The 16,774-nt window shown below is 46.0% G+C and overlaps 1 protein-coding gene across 3 annotated transcripts in view; it reads right to left on the reverse strand.

Moving 5' to 3' along the window:
• Positions 1–9,189: 9,189 nt before the first annotated feature.
• Positions 9,190–16,774, reverse strand: part of OCRL (OCRL inositol polyphosphate-5-phosphatase) — a 47,847-nt gene continuing 40,262 nt past the window's right edge. For 2 of the 3 annotated variants that reach the window (XM_057718405.1, XM_057718404.1), the window contains 5 exons: positions 14,684–14,800; positions 13,695–13,779; positions 12,972–13,099; positions 12,113–12,224; positions 9,503–11,893 (listed from right to left, as the gene is read on the reverse strand). In XM_057718405.1, coding sequence (XP_057574388.1) covers positions 11,769–11,893; positions 12,113–12,224; positions 12,972–13,099; positions 13,695–13,779; positions 14,684–14,800 — 567 coding nt within the window. In that variant the 3' untranslated portion in view covers positions 9,503–11,768. The other variant, XM_057718406.1, reaches the window with a different exon arrangement.

Raw genomic sequence — 16,774 nt, forward strand, 5'->3', positions numbered from 1 at the left:
CCTAGTTTGCTAGGGCTGCCCAATGAAGTACCACAGACTGGTGCCTTATTGTCTCACAGTCCTGGAGGCTGGAAGTCTGAGATCAAGGCTCCAGCAGGGTTGGTTCCTTCCGAGGCTGTAAGGGAGCATCTGTTCCAGGCTCTCCTCCAGCTTCCAGTCATCTGCTGGCCATCTTCAGTGTTCCGGGGCTTGTCGATGCATCGCCTGGACCTCCCCATTCATTTTCACATGGCGTTCTCCCTGTGTGTGTCTCCATGTCCAAATTTCCCCCTTTTATAAGGACATTGTCATGTGGGAGGAAGGCCCACCCTGCTCCAATGTGACCTCATCTTACCTAATTACATCTGCAATGAACCTATTTCCAAATAAGGTCAAATTCACAGGCACTTGGGGGTAGGACTCTAACATATGAATTTGTTAGGGGGAGGGGCACAATTCAACCCATAATCAGCCTTTTGGTTTCCTTTCTTTCCGCTTCCTCTCCAATCATCCTGTTCCTCCCCATTCACATCTGTGCCTCCCCCTCCTCCGGCTGCCTCACCACCTCCACCCCTCCTTCCCAACTGACCCCTCTCCAGAGAGGATCTAACTCCCCAGCTTGCAGCAACAAATTTACCTCCCCACTCCCAGTGAATATTTCTAAATAACTTGGAAGAGGGATGGGGAAGCAGGCAAGAGAGGAAAATGCTGTTTAATTCCATCTGCTTTTCAGCCAAATGGAGGGCTGACACCTCCATGGACTTTAGATGGTTATAATCCAGTCTTTTTTTTTTTTAATATTTATTCATTTATTTTTATTTTTGGCTGTGTTGGGTCTTAGTTGTGGCGCACGGGCTTCTCTCTAGTTGTGGCTCGAGGGTTCCAGAGTGCATGGGCTCTGTAGTTTGCAGCACGCAGGCTCTCTAGTTGTGGCTTTGGTGCTCAGTAGTTGTGGTGCGCAGGCTTAGTTGCTCCATGGCATGTGGGATCTTAGTTCCCCGACCAGGGATCGAACCCATATCCCCTGCATTAGAAGGCGGATTCTCTACCACTGGATCACCAGGGAAGTCCCTACAATCCAGTCTTGAAAAGATGTTTTTGTTTTTGTTGATTTTTCAGGCCATAAGCAAGAGATATAGGAATAGTCAAGCAAATGCCTCAAAATAGAAAGAGATGATTAGGAAATGAGAAAAGTCACTGTAGCTTTAAATACCCGTTTTACAACTGTGGACAGCCATTCTCTGCCATCTACTGACCACAGCTACACTGGGTAAATGCTCCTTGCTCTTCGGAGCCAGGGGCACCATTAGAGGTAGAGGAGTGGCCCAGGATGGCTGAATGGCCCTGGCAAGTGTCTTTGTGCGTGGACATGGCTCAGAGGGACATGTTCCATGGAGCCCCGAGAACCACCGTCAAGATGGGATGCTGGCTGGCCCGGGAGCCCCTAGGCTGCCTGATGGTGTTCTGGTCTGAAGTGCCAGAAGCCAGAGGCGTGAAAGCTGCAGATGTGAAGGACAGAGCAGGCCTGGGATGTGAGGGAGCCGCGAGGAGTGGGCCAGGCTCCGTGCCCACGAGGCCCTCTCCAGCCGCCTACATGCCTCAGCAGGACACTGTGTCCGTTCATCCAACACACAGACATGTCTTTCTTTTATGAAATAATGTTTTCTTTAATCTGATATAAAAAGTAATGCATGCTCATTGTAAAACATTTAGAAAACCAAACAAATATAAAAGTCAAAAAAATAAAAGCATTTACGTTGGCACCAGAGAGTGGCTTGGGGGGCTTTACCATAATCTCCATCAACACCCCAAAAGTCACTGCAAATGCACATGCAGTTTAAGGAAAAACTCTGCTTGCTGTGCGGAGCAGCTTGCAGTTTCAGGAGAAAGGCCCTGGCCTCCCTTTGAATGGCTTCTAAAATTTCCTTTATAGGCTTCCTGGAGGGTCTGCTGCCTGCAGTGCTATCACCTAGGGGTGACTGCTGTCTACCATTCTTGTGTCTGTGTGTTATCTTTTCTAAATTTATTTTTTATTGAGATACAATTAACATATAACTATATTAGTTTCAGGTGTACAACATAATGATTCGAGGTTTGCATATATTGTGAAATGACACAATAAGTCTAATTAACATCCATTGCTGCACACGAGACTTCTCTGGTGGTCCAGTGGTTAAGACCTTGCACTTCCACTGCAGGGGGCCTGGGTTTGATCCCTGGTCAGGGAACTAAGATCCCAGAAGCCGCATAGTGCAGCCTAAAAAAAAAAAAATCCCTTGCTGTATAGAGTTCCATTTTTTCTCTTGTGATAAGAACTTTTAAGACCTAGTCTCTTAGCAACTTTCAAATATATAATACAGTATGGTTAGCTAAAGTCACCATGCTGTCCATTACATGTATGTATTATCTTTATATCTGATTTTTTAAAATTTAGGACATTCAGTACATACCTAATTATATCTTGTTTTCCACTCAATGTTACATCTTAGCATTTTTCCATGTCACCATTCCTCTGCAAGGAATTATTTGTAAAGGCTGCATAGTATTTCATCCATAAAAATCTGCAACGTGTTGACCCACCTTCCGGTTGGGAAGGCTATGTAGCTTGTTTCCAGTTTTTTGCCCTAATGGATGATGCTGGGATGAACCTCTGTGGACTTCTGCCCTTGTGCTCCTCTAGGATCATTTCCAAAAAGCGGAATTACTACTACGAATGCTTCCAGGCTCTTGATACACGTTGCCATACTGTCTCTAGCAAGGTGACGCTCATTTACCCTTTGACAAGCAGCAGACGTGCATGTTTTCCCTCGCCTTTGCCAACGCTAGAGTTATAAATGACATACGCTACTGGGTGCCAGGCAGTAGGCTACGTGCTGGAGACACCATAGCAAGGAAATTTTAAAAAAGAACGTGGTCTCTGCCTCCGCAGGTTCCTGACTTGGTGGGAGAGAACGACCTTGATCAAATAATGAAAATATAATTACAAACTGGGATGAGTGCTTGTGGGGAGAGGAAAGGGTGTGAGGAGAGCTAGCACGGGAGGAGTTGGTTCTTGGGTGAGAGGGGGCAGAGAGCAGTCAAGGACAGAAGTCCCGAGTGGCTGACACAAAGAGAATGGGGGTGGCAGGACGTGGGAAGAGGCTACAGTCAGGAGGCTGCACTCAGTAACACTCAGATCCGCTGGGCCTCGTAGGTCCAGGAAAAATTCTGGAGAGCCACTAAATAGTTTTAAACAGAAGGGTGCTGATGTGGTCAAATTTGCCTTTTGAGAATCACTGGGTTTTTTTGTTTGTTTGTTTCTTGTTTTTTGTTTTGGCCCTGCCGAGTGGCATGCGGGATCTTAATTCCCTGACCAGGGATGGAACCTGTGGCCCCTGCAGCGGAAGCTTGGAGTCCTAACCACTAGACTACCAGGGAAGTCCGAAGAATCACTTTTTAAAAATTAAAAATGTTTAAAATGTGGTAAAAGACCTAACATAAAATTTATCACTGTTGGTTAATTATTTTTGCCCCTCTGAATGGTTGATTTTTAAGTGTGTGGTCCAGTAGTGTGCAACAAATCCCCCAAATGTTTTCATCTTACAAAAGCGAAACTCTGTCCCCATTAAACAACAACTACCCATTTCTCCCTCCCCTCATCCCCTGGCCACCATCATTCTACTTTCCGTGTCTATAAATCTGACTACTCTAGGTGCCTCATACAAGTGTAATTATACAGTGTTTGTCTTTTTGAGACTGGCTTACTTCACTGGCACAGTGTCCTTAAGGTTAATTCGTATTGTACCATGTGTCAGAATTCCTTTCCTTTTTAAGGCTGAATAATATTCCATTGCATGTATGTAGCACGTTTGGTTTCTTCATCAACTGTCAATGCATACTTGGGTTGCTTCCGTGTTTTGGCTATTGCAAATAATGGGTGTGCAAATATCTCTTTAAGTCCTCGTTTTCAATTCTTTTCGGTCTATGTCCAGAAATGGGATTGTTGGATCATATGGTAGCTCTATTTTTAAATTTTTGAGGAACTTTGAGAATCACTTTTAGGAAGGAAATGCAGCAAGGCTGATTCTGTTGCCTACAAAACAACAGAAAATAGTACTGGATGGCTGCTAAAAGCCATCTTCTTGGACTAAATTAATATAATTTACTACATACACACACGTGAACGCCTCCAAAGTTAATAGGCCTCAGTATGAATAATTAAATGTATACACATTTCAGGAACACCTATTGTATACAGACTTGTGTCTTTTAAGTGTTTTGAGGGACAATATTTGTTAACCAAGTATCATTGAGCATTTGGTCCCTGTGAGGCATTGTGAGGAAACCCAAAATATGCCTAGCTTGGTTTTGGTTGAACCTCCACTCTCACGAAGCTTCCAGTGACAATAACACCCTTTGTTGTGTGGCGTTTTAAAAATAGTGGTACCAAGGGAAAGTTCTAACAGTTCAGGGGAGGTACGAGTTATGGGGAAAGGCTTCCAGAAGGAGGTGACATTTGGGTGTGATAGGGTTTGGGCAGGTGGAGTGGTAGGGGCTGGAAGGTTCCAGGTGGCTGACACAGGCATGAGAAAGTCAAGAGCAGGAGATTCTGGGGGAGAGGTGGGCAGAAGAGACTGAGCACTTTAATGCCAGGCTGGGGAACTGGCACTTCTGTGGTAAGCGGGGGCGAGGGGGTCCCGAGTGGTTTTGATTAGGGGAATAACATCAAAGCAGTGCGTTGGGAAGATAAGTCTGGCAGTGATGTGTGTAGGATAGACTGAAAGGGAGAGGTACTGGCAGCTGAGAAATAAGTTAGAAAGGAATTAGGGGGGCTACCCTAGGCCTGAGGTGATGAGGGTTTGACTTCAGTGGTGGGGCATGGGAGGTGGGCAGTGGCAAGGAGGGGCCGAATGGAGGAGACAGTGAATGACTTGATCTTGGACTCTTTTCTGTGGATGTCTCATCCCACCTTTTCACCCTTCTCCCCCACCCACCCCCCCGCCCTTTCCCTCTTTCCTTTCTCCTTCTTTCCTTCTTTTTTTAAAAAATATTACATACATCTTATCTTGTGATGACCAGTTTTACTCATTTTGATTTCCTTCCGAACCTTGCATAGCGGCCTACACTTAGCAGGTGCTTGATTAATATTTGTTGTTTGCCATGGGTGACTGATTAGAAGTGGGGTAGGTGCCAAAAATAACCAAGGATTCAAGCCTCGGTAATGGGAGACAGCAGGATGCCAGGGGAAGCTGGTCAGAGTCAGTGTCAGGTTGAATCTGAGCTACTGGCAGGTTATGCAGCTGACCTGAAATCTTGGGATGTAGCTGAAAGAGACAGGAATTTCAAGGAGCATCCCCACCCTAACCCCCACTCCAGCTGGGGCGATAGTGGCTGTGTTTCAGAGCACAAATTTTGGTCTGGGGTCATATTCTGGTCTGTCACTAGCCAAGTACCAAGTTAGGTAGTCTCTCTGAGCCTCAGTTTTTTTTCACCTGTGAAAGTGGGATAAAGTGGTACCCTATAAGGTGGTTGTCAAGGCTAAAGGTGAGGTTAAATGTATTCGTACAGCACCTGGGATAAATGATAGCTGTAGTTATTATTACTATTAAGGTTTGGAGAGGGAGCATAAATCACATGACTCCTAAGTCATCATGGCTTCCTGCTGCATGGCGAATAAAAGGTAGCCTCCTTCCCTGGGCTCCGTACCTGACCAGGTCCCTGCCTATCTCTCGCCTAGCACCACCCCCCCAACTGTGTTCTGCCTGGCTGTCCCCTGAACTCGGCAAGCTCCTTTGCTGCCTTAGGGCCTTTGCATTTGCTCTTTCCTTTGCTTGGAAGGTTCTTTGCCAGATCTGGTGCAGTTAGCTTTTTTTTTTTGTGGGACAGTGGTGTGTATATACTGTGTAATCCTCATTCAAATCAAGATACGGGATCTTTTAGCTTCCTGAGATTTAGGTCTCAACAAAAATATCACCACCTCAAAGCGACCATCCCTGACCAAGTCCCCTTGCCGTGCCCTCTGGCACATCACCCTGCTTTATTCTCTCCAGAGCATGCATCCTGATCTCCAGTTACCTTGTGCATGGTTTATTTCTATGTCTGTCTACCCCATCCTGCCCCACCCTCCTAGAGAAAGCACTCTGAGAGCAGCCATTTTACTGTGTTTACTTCTATATCCTCAGCACCTTGAACAGCACCTGGCGCACAGGAGACGCAACAAATACTTGAATGAATGGCTGATGTAGAAGATGTAAAAGGAGGGGGGATGGTGACAGGAACGAGGCCAGTGAGGGTGTGAGGAGGAGGGGTGGAGGAGCTGCCTTTGGCATGGAGGACCACTTACTTCCGAGACAGGTGGGAAGGGGGAGGGATGCAGGGAAGCTGGAGACATTTTGATGCACAGTGCAGGGCTTCGAGAGGGCTGCTTCGGCTGACCGCTTTGACATTTTCACAAAGGAGAGGGTGCAGTCACCTGCTGGGAGCTGAAGGGCAGCAGAAGAGGGTTCTGGGCTTTGAGGCTAGTGAAGGGTTTTGGAATAATTATACTAGCTGCCATGTATTTAGCACTTATGCACCAGACACTGTTCCAAACCCTTTAAACATATTAGCTGATTTCATCTTATGAAAATTCTGAGTAAAGGCACTACTGTTACTTCTATTTTAAGATGTGGAAAGTGAGGTCCAGAGAAGTCAATTTACTTTTTCCCAAGGTCAGACATCTAGGACGAGGCAGAGCTGGGATTTGAACCCAGGCAGTCTGGCTGTTGGAGCCTGTGTGAAGACCCACTACGATTCCCTGCCTCCCTGGTCCCCGAGGCGCAGGTCTATGAAGGGTCAGCTAGAGATGAAAAGGAGGATTGTGGAATGAATGGTACATGGTAGGCCCAGGGGCAGTCAGCCAGCCAGCACACTGTGCCAGGAGCCCAAGAATGGGAGCAAAGAGAGTGAATGGGACAGGGGTGGGGGGAAGTGGTGACTCAGGGTTAAGCAGGGCAAAGACGGAGGCTGAGGCTTTCTTGAAGCGTGTGAGGGAGGGGGGTTTTGGGGAGAGAAAACAGCATGTGCAACGGCCCTGGGGTGGGGAAGAGCTTAGCTCATTCGGAGGAGTGGAAGGACACCGTCAGAGTGTAGTGGCAGGGGACAGGGGAGGGTGACTGATAAGCATTCAGACAGTCCAAGGTGGAGCCTAGGCATTGGTATTTTATAAAGTACCCCAGCTTGTGCAGCCAGAGTTGCAAACCACTGATCTAGACCTGTTTCCAGGTGATGCTGGCTTGGGGCCCACACTTTGAGAAACATACTCTAGATGATTCTAATGAGTAGCCAAGGTTGAGAACTACTCACTGAACAGCGCAGTCATGGCTTCAAAGTGTGACTGAGAAACAGGCAAATCCCTGGTCTCCTCCCAGGGAACCAGGGCCTGGGCGCAGCTTCCACAGGACTGAGGTGAGAAAGAAGGCAGCATTGGTTGGGAAAGAATGCACTCAGGTGAGGAGCAGCAAAGGTGGAAACTAGAGGGGGGCTTTATCCAAGGGCAGGCAGAAGGGGTGGGGTTCCCAAGGTTCAAGGTTCGAGGCTCACAGCAGCCAGGTGTCACATGCTGGTGATGGCAGCTCATTGTTCAGCCTTTAATTTACACTCACCCCCACTCCCCAAAAGATGTGTGGCAAAACTGAAATGTAGAAGTATGGAAGGAGATGCGATGGTGTGCCTGTGATGGGGGAAGAAGGGCAGGCTGAGCATGGGGTCAGAATTTACTGAGCTGACAAGATTGTCAACATCAAGTGAGAGCCAGAAAGCTTAGGGCAGTGCAGCAGGGCCAGGGTCACACCGTACAGTGGGGAGCTAGGGGGAGTGGGGACCTGTTAACATCTACACAGCACCAGCTATGTGCCAGGTACCGTGTTTGCACTTTGTTTCTTTCTCATTTAATAATGCAGGGCCTGGCGGGCCATAGGAAAGTGTGGATTTTCTTCTTAAATGCACTGGGAAGTCACTGAAGGGTTTCTAAGAGGGAAGTGATGAGACTGATGTAGTTAAGCCATATAAGATCAGTACTATGCCCACTCCATTTGGCAGGCCAGGAAACCAGAGGTTAGCCAGCCCAGGATCACACACAAGGAGGTGGCGGCAGATCCCAGATTGAAACCAGGCCCCTCTGAGATAAAGCAATTTGGGCAAAATGATAGCACTTGGTGAGCACAGGTTAGGGGTCTAGGGTGTTCACTGGTCCCTTCTTTCAACTTTTCTATATGTTTGAAAAATTCTGTAAAAAGAATTAGAAAAAAGAACCAGGTCTAACTCCAAAGCTGAAGCTCTTTTTTTCCTACTATGCCATGCCATGTCACTAACCTAAGTGACATTTAAAATCACTCATTGTCCCCTCTGAGCCCAACTATGCCTATCAGAATGAGACTGGATTACATCACCACCAAGGTTCTCTCCCTAACCCTTCGTGGTGATCTCACTGTGGCAGCGTGTGGCTTTAGATCATTAGACTACACCAAGAGCCAGGTCTTCAACCGGCCCTGCGCTGAGGAAGGCCTTCACGGGTCTCCTGTGACAGTAGCCAGGGACGGTTTCTAACCTCTGGGAAGGCAGTCACTGAGGCTGCTCTGCCACACCGCCTGCTGCTGTGTACAAACTGCTGGCTGTTGGTCTCCATCCACTGGGGGAATCACTTGCAAAAGGAAATACCTTCTTCTGCCAAGGCTTCGGGTGGAGCTAGAAAAACTGTTCATGACAACACAATCAGCACATGCATCATGCATCAGGGTCAAGTTCACAGTCAGAGGGGACTGGAAGAGGGCCCTGGTTGACAAGCAGCCTCCAGCTGAGGCCTCTTCAGTCTCGAAGGGAAAGAAATCAGAATGCCCAAATTCACACTAGAGATTGGTGGCAGGGGAATAAAGGCACCGTGCTCCAATTAGGGGTTTCCTTGTAGAGTGTTAGAGTTCAGATTAGAGGCAAAAAAAAAAAAAGCGCAATTAGATTTACAGACTTTGTCATCCCAAGAAGTAATACAAGTTCAAAACTCATTTTTCCAAAGTTTCAAAATGAATTACGTGAAAACAGGCTCTTTGGGAGGTGCATCTAAACTACTGAGCCTATGCTGCCAAGGCCAACTGGCTTCTCCTGAAATGTGTATGACAGAGTTGGTTAGATTCCTGGGGCTGGCGTCATCGTGGATCTCACCCAGTGTGACATTTATGGGCATGAAGAATCAACAGCTTTTCTCCTAACAGTGTTATTTTCTTGCTGAATCCCCAGAGTCAAAACAAGGATCCTTGGCTGGCCTCTGAAAGCACTGTGACTGCTTTACTAACCTCTGAAATATGTGGCTTCTTCTCCTCTCCAAGGGCAAATATACTGAGAATTCTTATGATATTTCCTGGTAAGACAGGAAATGACAGTCCAGGCGTAGCTGTGGGGACTGCAGCCCGTCAAGTGGGACCCAGTGACATAAGCCTCCCTCCTCAGTTCTTCTTAAGATCACACCTTGATTTTTCACACAACATATATTTATTCAGAAAAAAATCTGCAATAAATTATAATAAAAAAGATGACATGAAATACAGAATCCCACTAGCAGCTTTGCTTAGTGACCAAGACATTTTGGGGAAATATAACAAACAATTACATAATAAGAATCAGGAAACAGTGAAAGGGAGACTAATGCAACATCACCACGTGGGGCTGAACCATTTCCCTAAAACAATAGATGCAGAGTCCCTCCCTACCAGCTGGATCTAAACTCCTTACTTCAGAGGGTCTAGGAAATACTACATTAGAGGTAAGGAATTAGGGGGTGGGGCTGAAGTAGGCACGGCAGGGAAGTAGATTTCTTATGTCTGCTCTATTTCTTGTCTCCCCTTCCTAGAGATTGTCTAAAACCCTCAACCCTGTGTACATCCCAGGACCAGAGCTGGAAAGAAGGTTGAGGCAGTAAAGCAACTCAGTTCATCTGCCTTATGGAGAGCAAGCCGGACGCTGCACACGGCCCCCACTAACCACATCCCTGACCACCTGAAGGCCCCGGGTAGCAACAGACTGGGAAATGGTCCAGGACAGGCATTTCCCTGTCTTTGTGTTACGACCTTGCCCCAGTATCTATCATCTGCCTCTCTTGCGATCCCTTTCTGGACTAGTGGAGATGACAAAAGTGTTCTTCTCAGTCTACCATTATTTAAGTTCAACACCCAGTGCAGACCTATCAGATCTGCAGCTATTTGGCACCAGTAACTTGACTCCTACTTCCGTTATTCCCAATCAGGACAGGCTTTAGCCAGAATATCACAGGATACATATCTTTTCTTCCTGCAAAGAACTCAGTGCATAAGAGACGAGGGAATTGGAGAACCACTCAGTGGCGGGGCTTCCCTGGCTCTCTCCTTCAATGCTCTGGAACAGTCAGGAGTCAATGCCCAAGACCACACACACAGCCTATACATGAAGCTCCTGGGATTTCATGTGAACATGTGACAGTGAGTCAACTCAGGTTAGCTTTAATGAAAGAAAACCAGGAGGAAGCCAATTGCATCAGGCAGTTTTGCCAACCAACATAGGCTAATTTTTTTTAAAAGGGGATGCACCGTGGGAGCGTGAGTAAATGACAAGCTCAGAGTTGTCTTGGGAGGGAGAGAAGGTGCTTGGTTCATCCCACTGCACAGTCTCTTTTACACAGCACTGGACAAGGTGACTGGGAGCCAAGGGAAGCTGGCTGTAGAGCCCAGAGTCAGTCCTGATGGGGGAGGGGGTGACATCTGCTCCCTGGTATTTCAGGAGACTGTAGAGGGGGTTCTAAGGGTTATCCTCAGCACTCCTGCTGGGAGAAGGAGCAGCTTCTACAGAGAGGCCCACTTGAGGTGCAGCCTCCCTTTTTTGACTAGGGTACAAGTGCTGCTCTGGAGGTGAATTTCTAAGTGGGGGATGGGCGCCACAGACACCCAGGATTGGTTCTCGTGTAAAACTTGAATCAGAACTGAAAGGGATGGTAGGAAGCAGGACCTGTTGAACATGAATATTCTCACTCTTGAAACACTCAAAGTGCTTCCACTCTGTGATTCTCTAACATCAATGAGATGTCATCTCTAATAGTCCCTAATATTCTGCTACTAAGTATGGTCTGAGACAAGAGAATATGGTTCCACCCACTGCAGATCCATAAAAGGCCAATGTTAGAGAAACGGACAGATGCCACTGTAGTGGAAACACGCAAGTGCATGCAACAACCACGTGGAGATGGTTAACTCACTGTCGGAGACACCCAAGGCGTCACTAGCCTCACCCAGACTTCCTTCGACATGATAGTATTAGCGGAGTAGAGTGCAAAGTGGTGATATGGGGAGGGAGTGGGGCCAAAGTGCTTTAGATGAAGGACTACAGACAGGTCTGAGCTACAGCAAGTAGTGCTTGTAAGCCTAGAATGGGAACATCTCAGAATCTAGGCCTCGGGTGCTAAGGACAATCATGACAGCTGGGCAGGAGGGCAACAAACACATCCCCAGGTAAAGGAGTGTAAATACAGATCTCTTTGCCTTACAAAGAGAGAACACAAAAACACCAAAATATGGTAACTTTGGCTTGGCAATATAAGTCTAAAAGTATCTTGCTGCGTAGGATATGGTAAGGGAGGGATTAGGAAACGCTCTTCCTTTCGCACTAGAAACAGAACTTTTTCATGCCAACAGCCTCGAAATTCTGCAACAGACCCTTCCTGTGGCATGACTTTTCAAATCATTCTCAAATACTTGGTGCCCAAGACCTTCCTCCTCTAGAATCTAGGAGTAGTAAGAGGAAAAGGCTTATTATTAGTCTTCATCACTCCCAAGCAGAAAACTCAGAAGGAACTGGGTAGCACGCTGGCGGTCACTTGGAGTCTGTCTTGCCATAAGGTTGGGTGGAGGCCTTAGGAGGAGACTAGTGAAGAGAGTAGCTAGAGGGCGAGAGAAAGAAAAGGGGAAAACCCTTGGTCAGACACGACCTAAGCAAAGCCAAAGCCTCAGGGATGGGGGCTGGGGGGCCAGGGGATGAGGGCAGTGGGGGGAAGTGACTGCCACGCTCCTGGACTCCAGGAAGGGAATACACGTGTGCACCGTACACGGACGGTCCTGACCATCGCCCCCGTGTGGCCGTTCTTAGGAAGTGCTCTTACCGATCATGTTGGCGCTGACGTTGTTGTATTCAGAGAATTTTAAGAGTTCTCGAAGGAATGCCATCAAGTAACGAAAAACATTTCTATGGCATCCTGGAAGCTGGGAAATCACCTGTTTTTTAAAAAAGGGAGTGGGCAGTAAGGATAATAGGTGGAGAAAGGGAGTAAGAAGAGCTCACGGCTGCCATAAAAGCAGTTTATAATCCAACCCTTACAGGACTCCTCCTTTATTTACTCATGACCAACACAGCACCTGTCAAATGATAACTCCCCAGGCAGAATGGTCATACTGCTTGGCCCCTGTCTACTCAATGAACAGGTCAGGCGGTTACCACACATTCACATGCACACCCTGCCTCACGAGCAGATGGGTATTAGCCTTGTCTTTTCCCATCCCCAGGCAGGTGGCTGTGGCATCTGCCAAGCTGAATGGTTTTCTCTGCAATGTCATTCAGCATGGGTGGCAGCGCCTCCCGATACTCACTAATCTGATTCAGAGGTATTGTCAGTTATTGTGCATCAAAATCATGTCAAGATTAACAAGAAACACCAGGAAGACGAAAAGAAAGGCTCATAAGCGTCACCCACCCTTCCTGGTCACATCAGCCACAATCCCATGTATGATCAGTTTTATCAACCTTACCCCAGAGTACAGGTATTCACCCTACTCCACAGGCCAACTGGAAAAGGGTGGCAAATATAATAGGAAAATATAAAATATAAAATGCAAGGGTCCCAACTCTCAATGCTGGTGCCCTGCCATAAACAACAAATCCAGACCCATCCTACCACAGAGCTGGCTGCCCATTTCTCTGTGGGGGGACTTGTGTCAAACATATTCTCAGAGAATAAAAGTCACCTGTCGGCAGATCCGGGGATCCTGAGCAGAGTCGAGGCATCGCTGGTAGAGCTCATAACAGATGACAGGCTCTGGCAGGGCTTCCAGGAAAATGAGCAGCGCCTCAGCCACTGAGTGATTACTGCCAGCTGGATTGACTTCTGTCAAGGGAAAGAGGCTCCAGGGAAAAGGCCACACTTAGACCCGATTTGCTCCCTTCCTCAAGATCCCTCAGGGACGGTTTCCTTCCTCTTATTCAGGGCACCTTGATCCTAATTGGGGTTTGATATTTTATTGGTCCAGGTATGCTGCAGCTGAGTTGTTATAGAATTGATTAAAGATTCTTGGGAGGTGTGGCCCAATTGGAGAGTCAAGGGAATGTGGCCTGCAAAATGACAGTTCACACTGGAAACTAGTCACCAATGTTTCCCATCCTTCTCCTTGTCCTGGTGACAGGAGTTATCACTGGCCTAAAACAGAACAGCACCATGGCTGTGGGTCCTATGTCCCATGCCGATTAAAAGTCATTGTTAGCTAATCCTTGATTCCTTTTAGTAAGAGTCTGATACAGAGAGAGGTCAAAAGTTTCCTGAAAGGAATTGAGAACTGTATAGTCAATGATTACCTTATGAAAAGACAGTTACAAAGAAAATAAAGATGGAAACACAAAAATCAAACATAGGTGGGAAGAAGAATTTGGGCAAGTACACATCCAGCTTCCTAAGCCTTTGTTGAAAAGGATACGGATTGTCTTGGGAATGCTGGTATCCAGGCAATCAATGATCTGCTGCAATTCCTCCTGCATTCCAGGGGTTTGGAACAGGTCCTCCTACCAAAGAGGTCACAATGGATGGAACAAGGCAAGATAATCAGCACTAAGGTCTTGACGATCACCCAGGGATCATAAGAGCAGCAGGAAGCAAAGGGAAGGGGTGAGGTGCAATTCGTGATTAACAGATGTGTGACAATGGCACCTTTTCATTTCTTTAGCATCTCTATAATCTGTGTGAAACTTTATTTCAAACTAGAAAATTATCTTCAAAGGTTTCAGCCTGTACCTGCTATGGCAGGGGACTAGATGACTCGATGGGGAGATCAGGTGTTCCCACTTCTAGCCTCCTCACAAGTAGAAGGCAGAGCCCAAACATGGAACCACATTCAAATACTGATACACAGAATACCAGGGCAGGAGTAAAGGGCATATCCACACCTAACGCTGTTTTCAAGTTCTGTACTTTTCCATAGGTAAGACATTATCCTTCAATTTAGACCCAAGAAAGTTTTCTTTGTTGGAAGAATGGGTTAGGGCTGGCAGGTATTTTAGATAGGATTGAAAAGTGAGGACCAAATTAGAGAAATGGGCTTGAAGTTTGCTTTGGACTTTGAAATCTGCTATGCCTCCGTGACAGCTAAAGCAGGCATTACAGACTCAGGTGCTCAGCAGTCCAGGGAGAAGCATGTGTAACCAGGAGACAGGCAAGCTCAGTCTGGCCCCACTCCACCGTTACACTTATGTCATGGTCTTAGGTAAATCACCTAGCTTGCGCGCTTCAGCTCTCACATCTGTAAACAGGGATACTTCCATCTGCCCAGGCAATCTGATGTGACAGTGCTGCTCTGTGGAGGTGACTTGGGAAAGTTAAAAGCACTATATATACTGATGCGAGATATTATCATTTCCCACTGGACTCGCACACCTTCCAAAGTTGCAGGGCAGGCCCACTCTCACTTACCTGGTGACAGGCGTGTCTGAATAAGTGATCTACCAGGAGCCAGATCTCCTTGGGGACCTTAAGAGGTTTCTCACTGGCACCTTCGTCCAAGGGAACCATCTGCAGAAGGGATTTCTCCTAATAGACGAAAAGGGGTGAGAATCAAAAGGGTCTCAATAAAAACTTCTGTGTGTAACAATCCCCCTCAAATTCTGCTTACTTGGGTATAATCTGATCTTCATCTCTTAAGATTTTTCGTTTTTTCTCACTGGGACATTCTTGGTCAGAAGGCACTCGATACAGATTCCCACAGTTAAATGATCTCCTTTACTAGATGCTTCACTTAACCGTTAAGCATTCCATTTGGGTTTATTATGTTTAACGTGGATGCATTATGTGCTGTAAATCCTTTCAAGGATGACACTGAGAACCAGCAATACATTCACAGTAGAGTCCACACACCACCAGAGACTCATGGACCGTTAAATTACAATTGTCAACAGAGCACTTTGAAAGAGCAGCATCTACGTAGGTTTTTGTTGACTTTTAACTTATTCTTCTTTCAGGTCTTGCCACAAATATCAGAGCTTGCATTGTTCATTTAAATGAGGTTCTCTGGTCCTCAGGAATGAGATACCATTCACATCAGACCTACATACATACATATGTCAGGCTTCATAGAAGGTCTAATCTTAAGGCACTAAAACTCAAAGTCTTAAGATCCAAAAATAGTAAAATGAATACAGCATACCAAGAGCCAGAAATACCACAAAAAGTGTAGGCTCTGAGTCCAGAAGTTATTCTTTATAGTAATAGCTCAGCAAAGATCTCTCGGGGCTTTGACTCCTTTCACCTAACTTTCTACTCTGTTCAATTTTCCTGAAAGAATCTCAGAGGAAAACCCAGAAGTGACATAAATTAGATCAGTAACTAAATCTGAATTTGAAAATGGGGAATAAACAATTATCTCATGTTTGTATAGTCAAATATAAATTATATCAAAAAGATATCTGAAATAGGTTAAAAGGCATCCGAAGGCAGCCTTCATAAAAAATCTAGTGGAGAAAATGGTGACCAGTTTTTGGCAACTTCCCCCTCCCACACCTACAGCTTAAGGTATGTTCAAATTTGGGAAACGCTGTAAGTTTGATCCACAACCCTTAGCCATGTCACTTTAAGGGAAAGAAGAGAAGCATTTCACTACTTCCAGAGAGTGTGTACACTAGAACTGAGCAGAGGGCTCTTCTTAACATTCTGTTCTTCAACACACACTGGTGACCTTTTAAAGCCGCCGTGCCTTTCTGAGGGAACAAGGAAGAGAAGGCAGTATGACAGCTGGTTATCACTTAAAATCTATCTTCTTCATACTCATTTTGCTTCCTTTCTTTCTTTCCCTGGGAGTCTATCTTTTGATATTCACATTTCCTATAGCTGCCAGACCTTCTATCAGTGGCTCATCCACTAACTTCTTTCCAGTTGCAAGTATTAAATCCAGGCATCCACATAATACCTGAGCCAAAACACCGTCTATAATGCACTCTGCTCACTTTCTGGACCAAATGCAACATATGTATAGATTCTTTAGCAGACACCTCCAAACTTACCATATATAAATTATTCAGCACTGATTCATATACTTTTTAAAAAATCTGACATCCAATTAGCGCTTTTCCTGTACTAAGGCATTAAGGCAACAAGGCACTGTTGAAGATGAAAAGACACACGGCCTGTTATTAACAGGGAAGGGCTGGGAAGCAGAGCCATCTCAATCCTTAGTGGTTTAAAAAGGTTAATAAAATGCCAGTAGGTTATATACACCATCCACTATCCATTTTCAAATCCACGTGTGATAATATGAAATGTCATACTTGTGCCTCTGAAGTCTAGAGAAAGATTATGCACAAGAAACAATACTTTTCAAAAAGTCCACAAATTATCCTGAACTCTAATTCTCAAAGGGAAACCAGGCACGCTTTGTCTTCTTTCAATGGAACACATTCAGTGCCTGATAAGCCCACACTTTGTAACGTTAGTGCTATTAACTGAAGCACAAAAATAGTACGCCATCCCCGCCATCAAAATGCATTAAACTCCACCAAATGGAGAGGTCAC

The sequence above is a fragment of the Hippopotamus amphibius genome, chromosome X (assembly GCF_030028045.1).
Source record: "Hippopotamus amphibius kiboko isolate mHipAmp2 chromosome X, mHipAmp2.hap2, whole genome shotgun sequence".
NCBI classification, from domain to species: Eukaryota; Metazoa; Chordata; class Mammalia; order Artiodactyla; family Hippopotamidae; genus Hippopotamus; species Hippopotamus amphibius.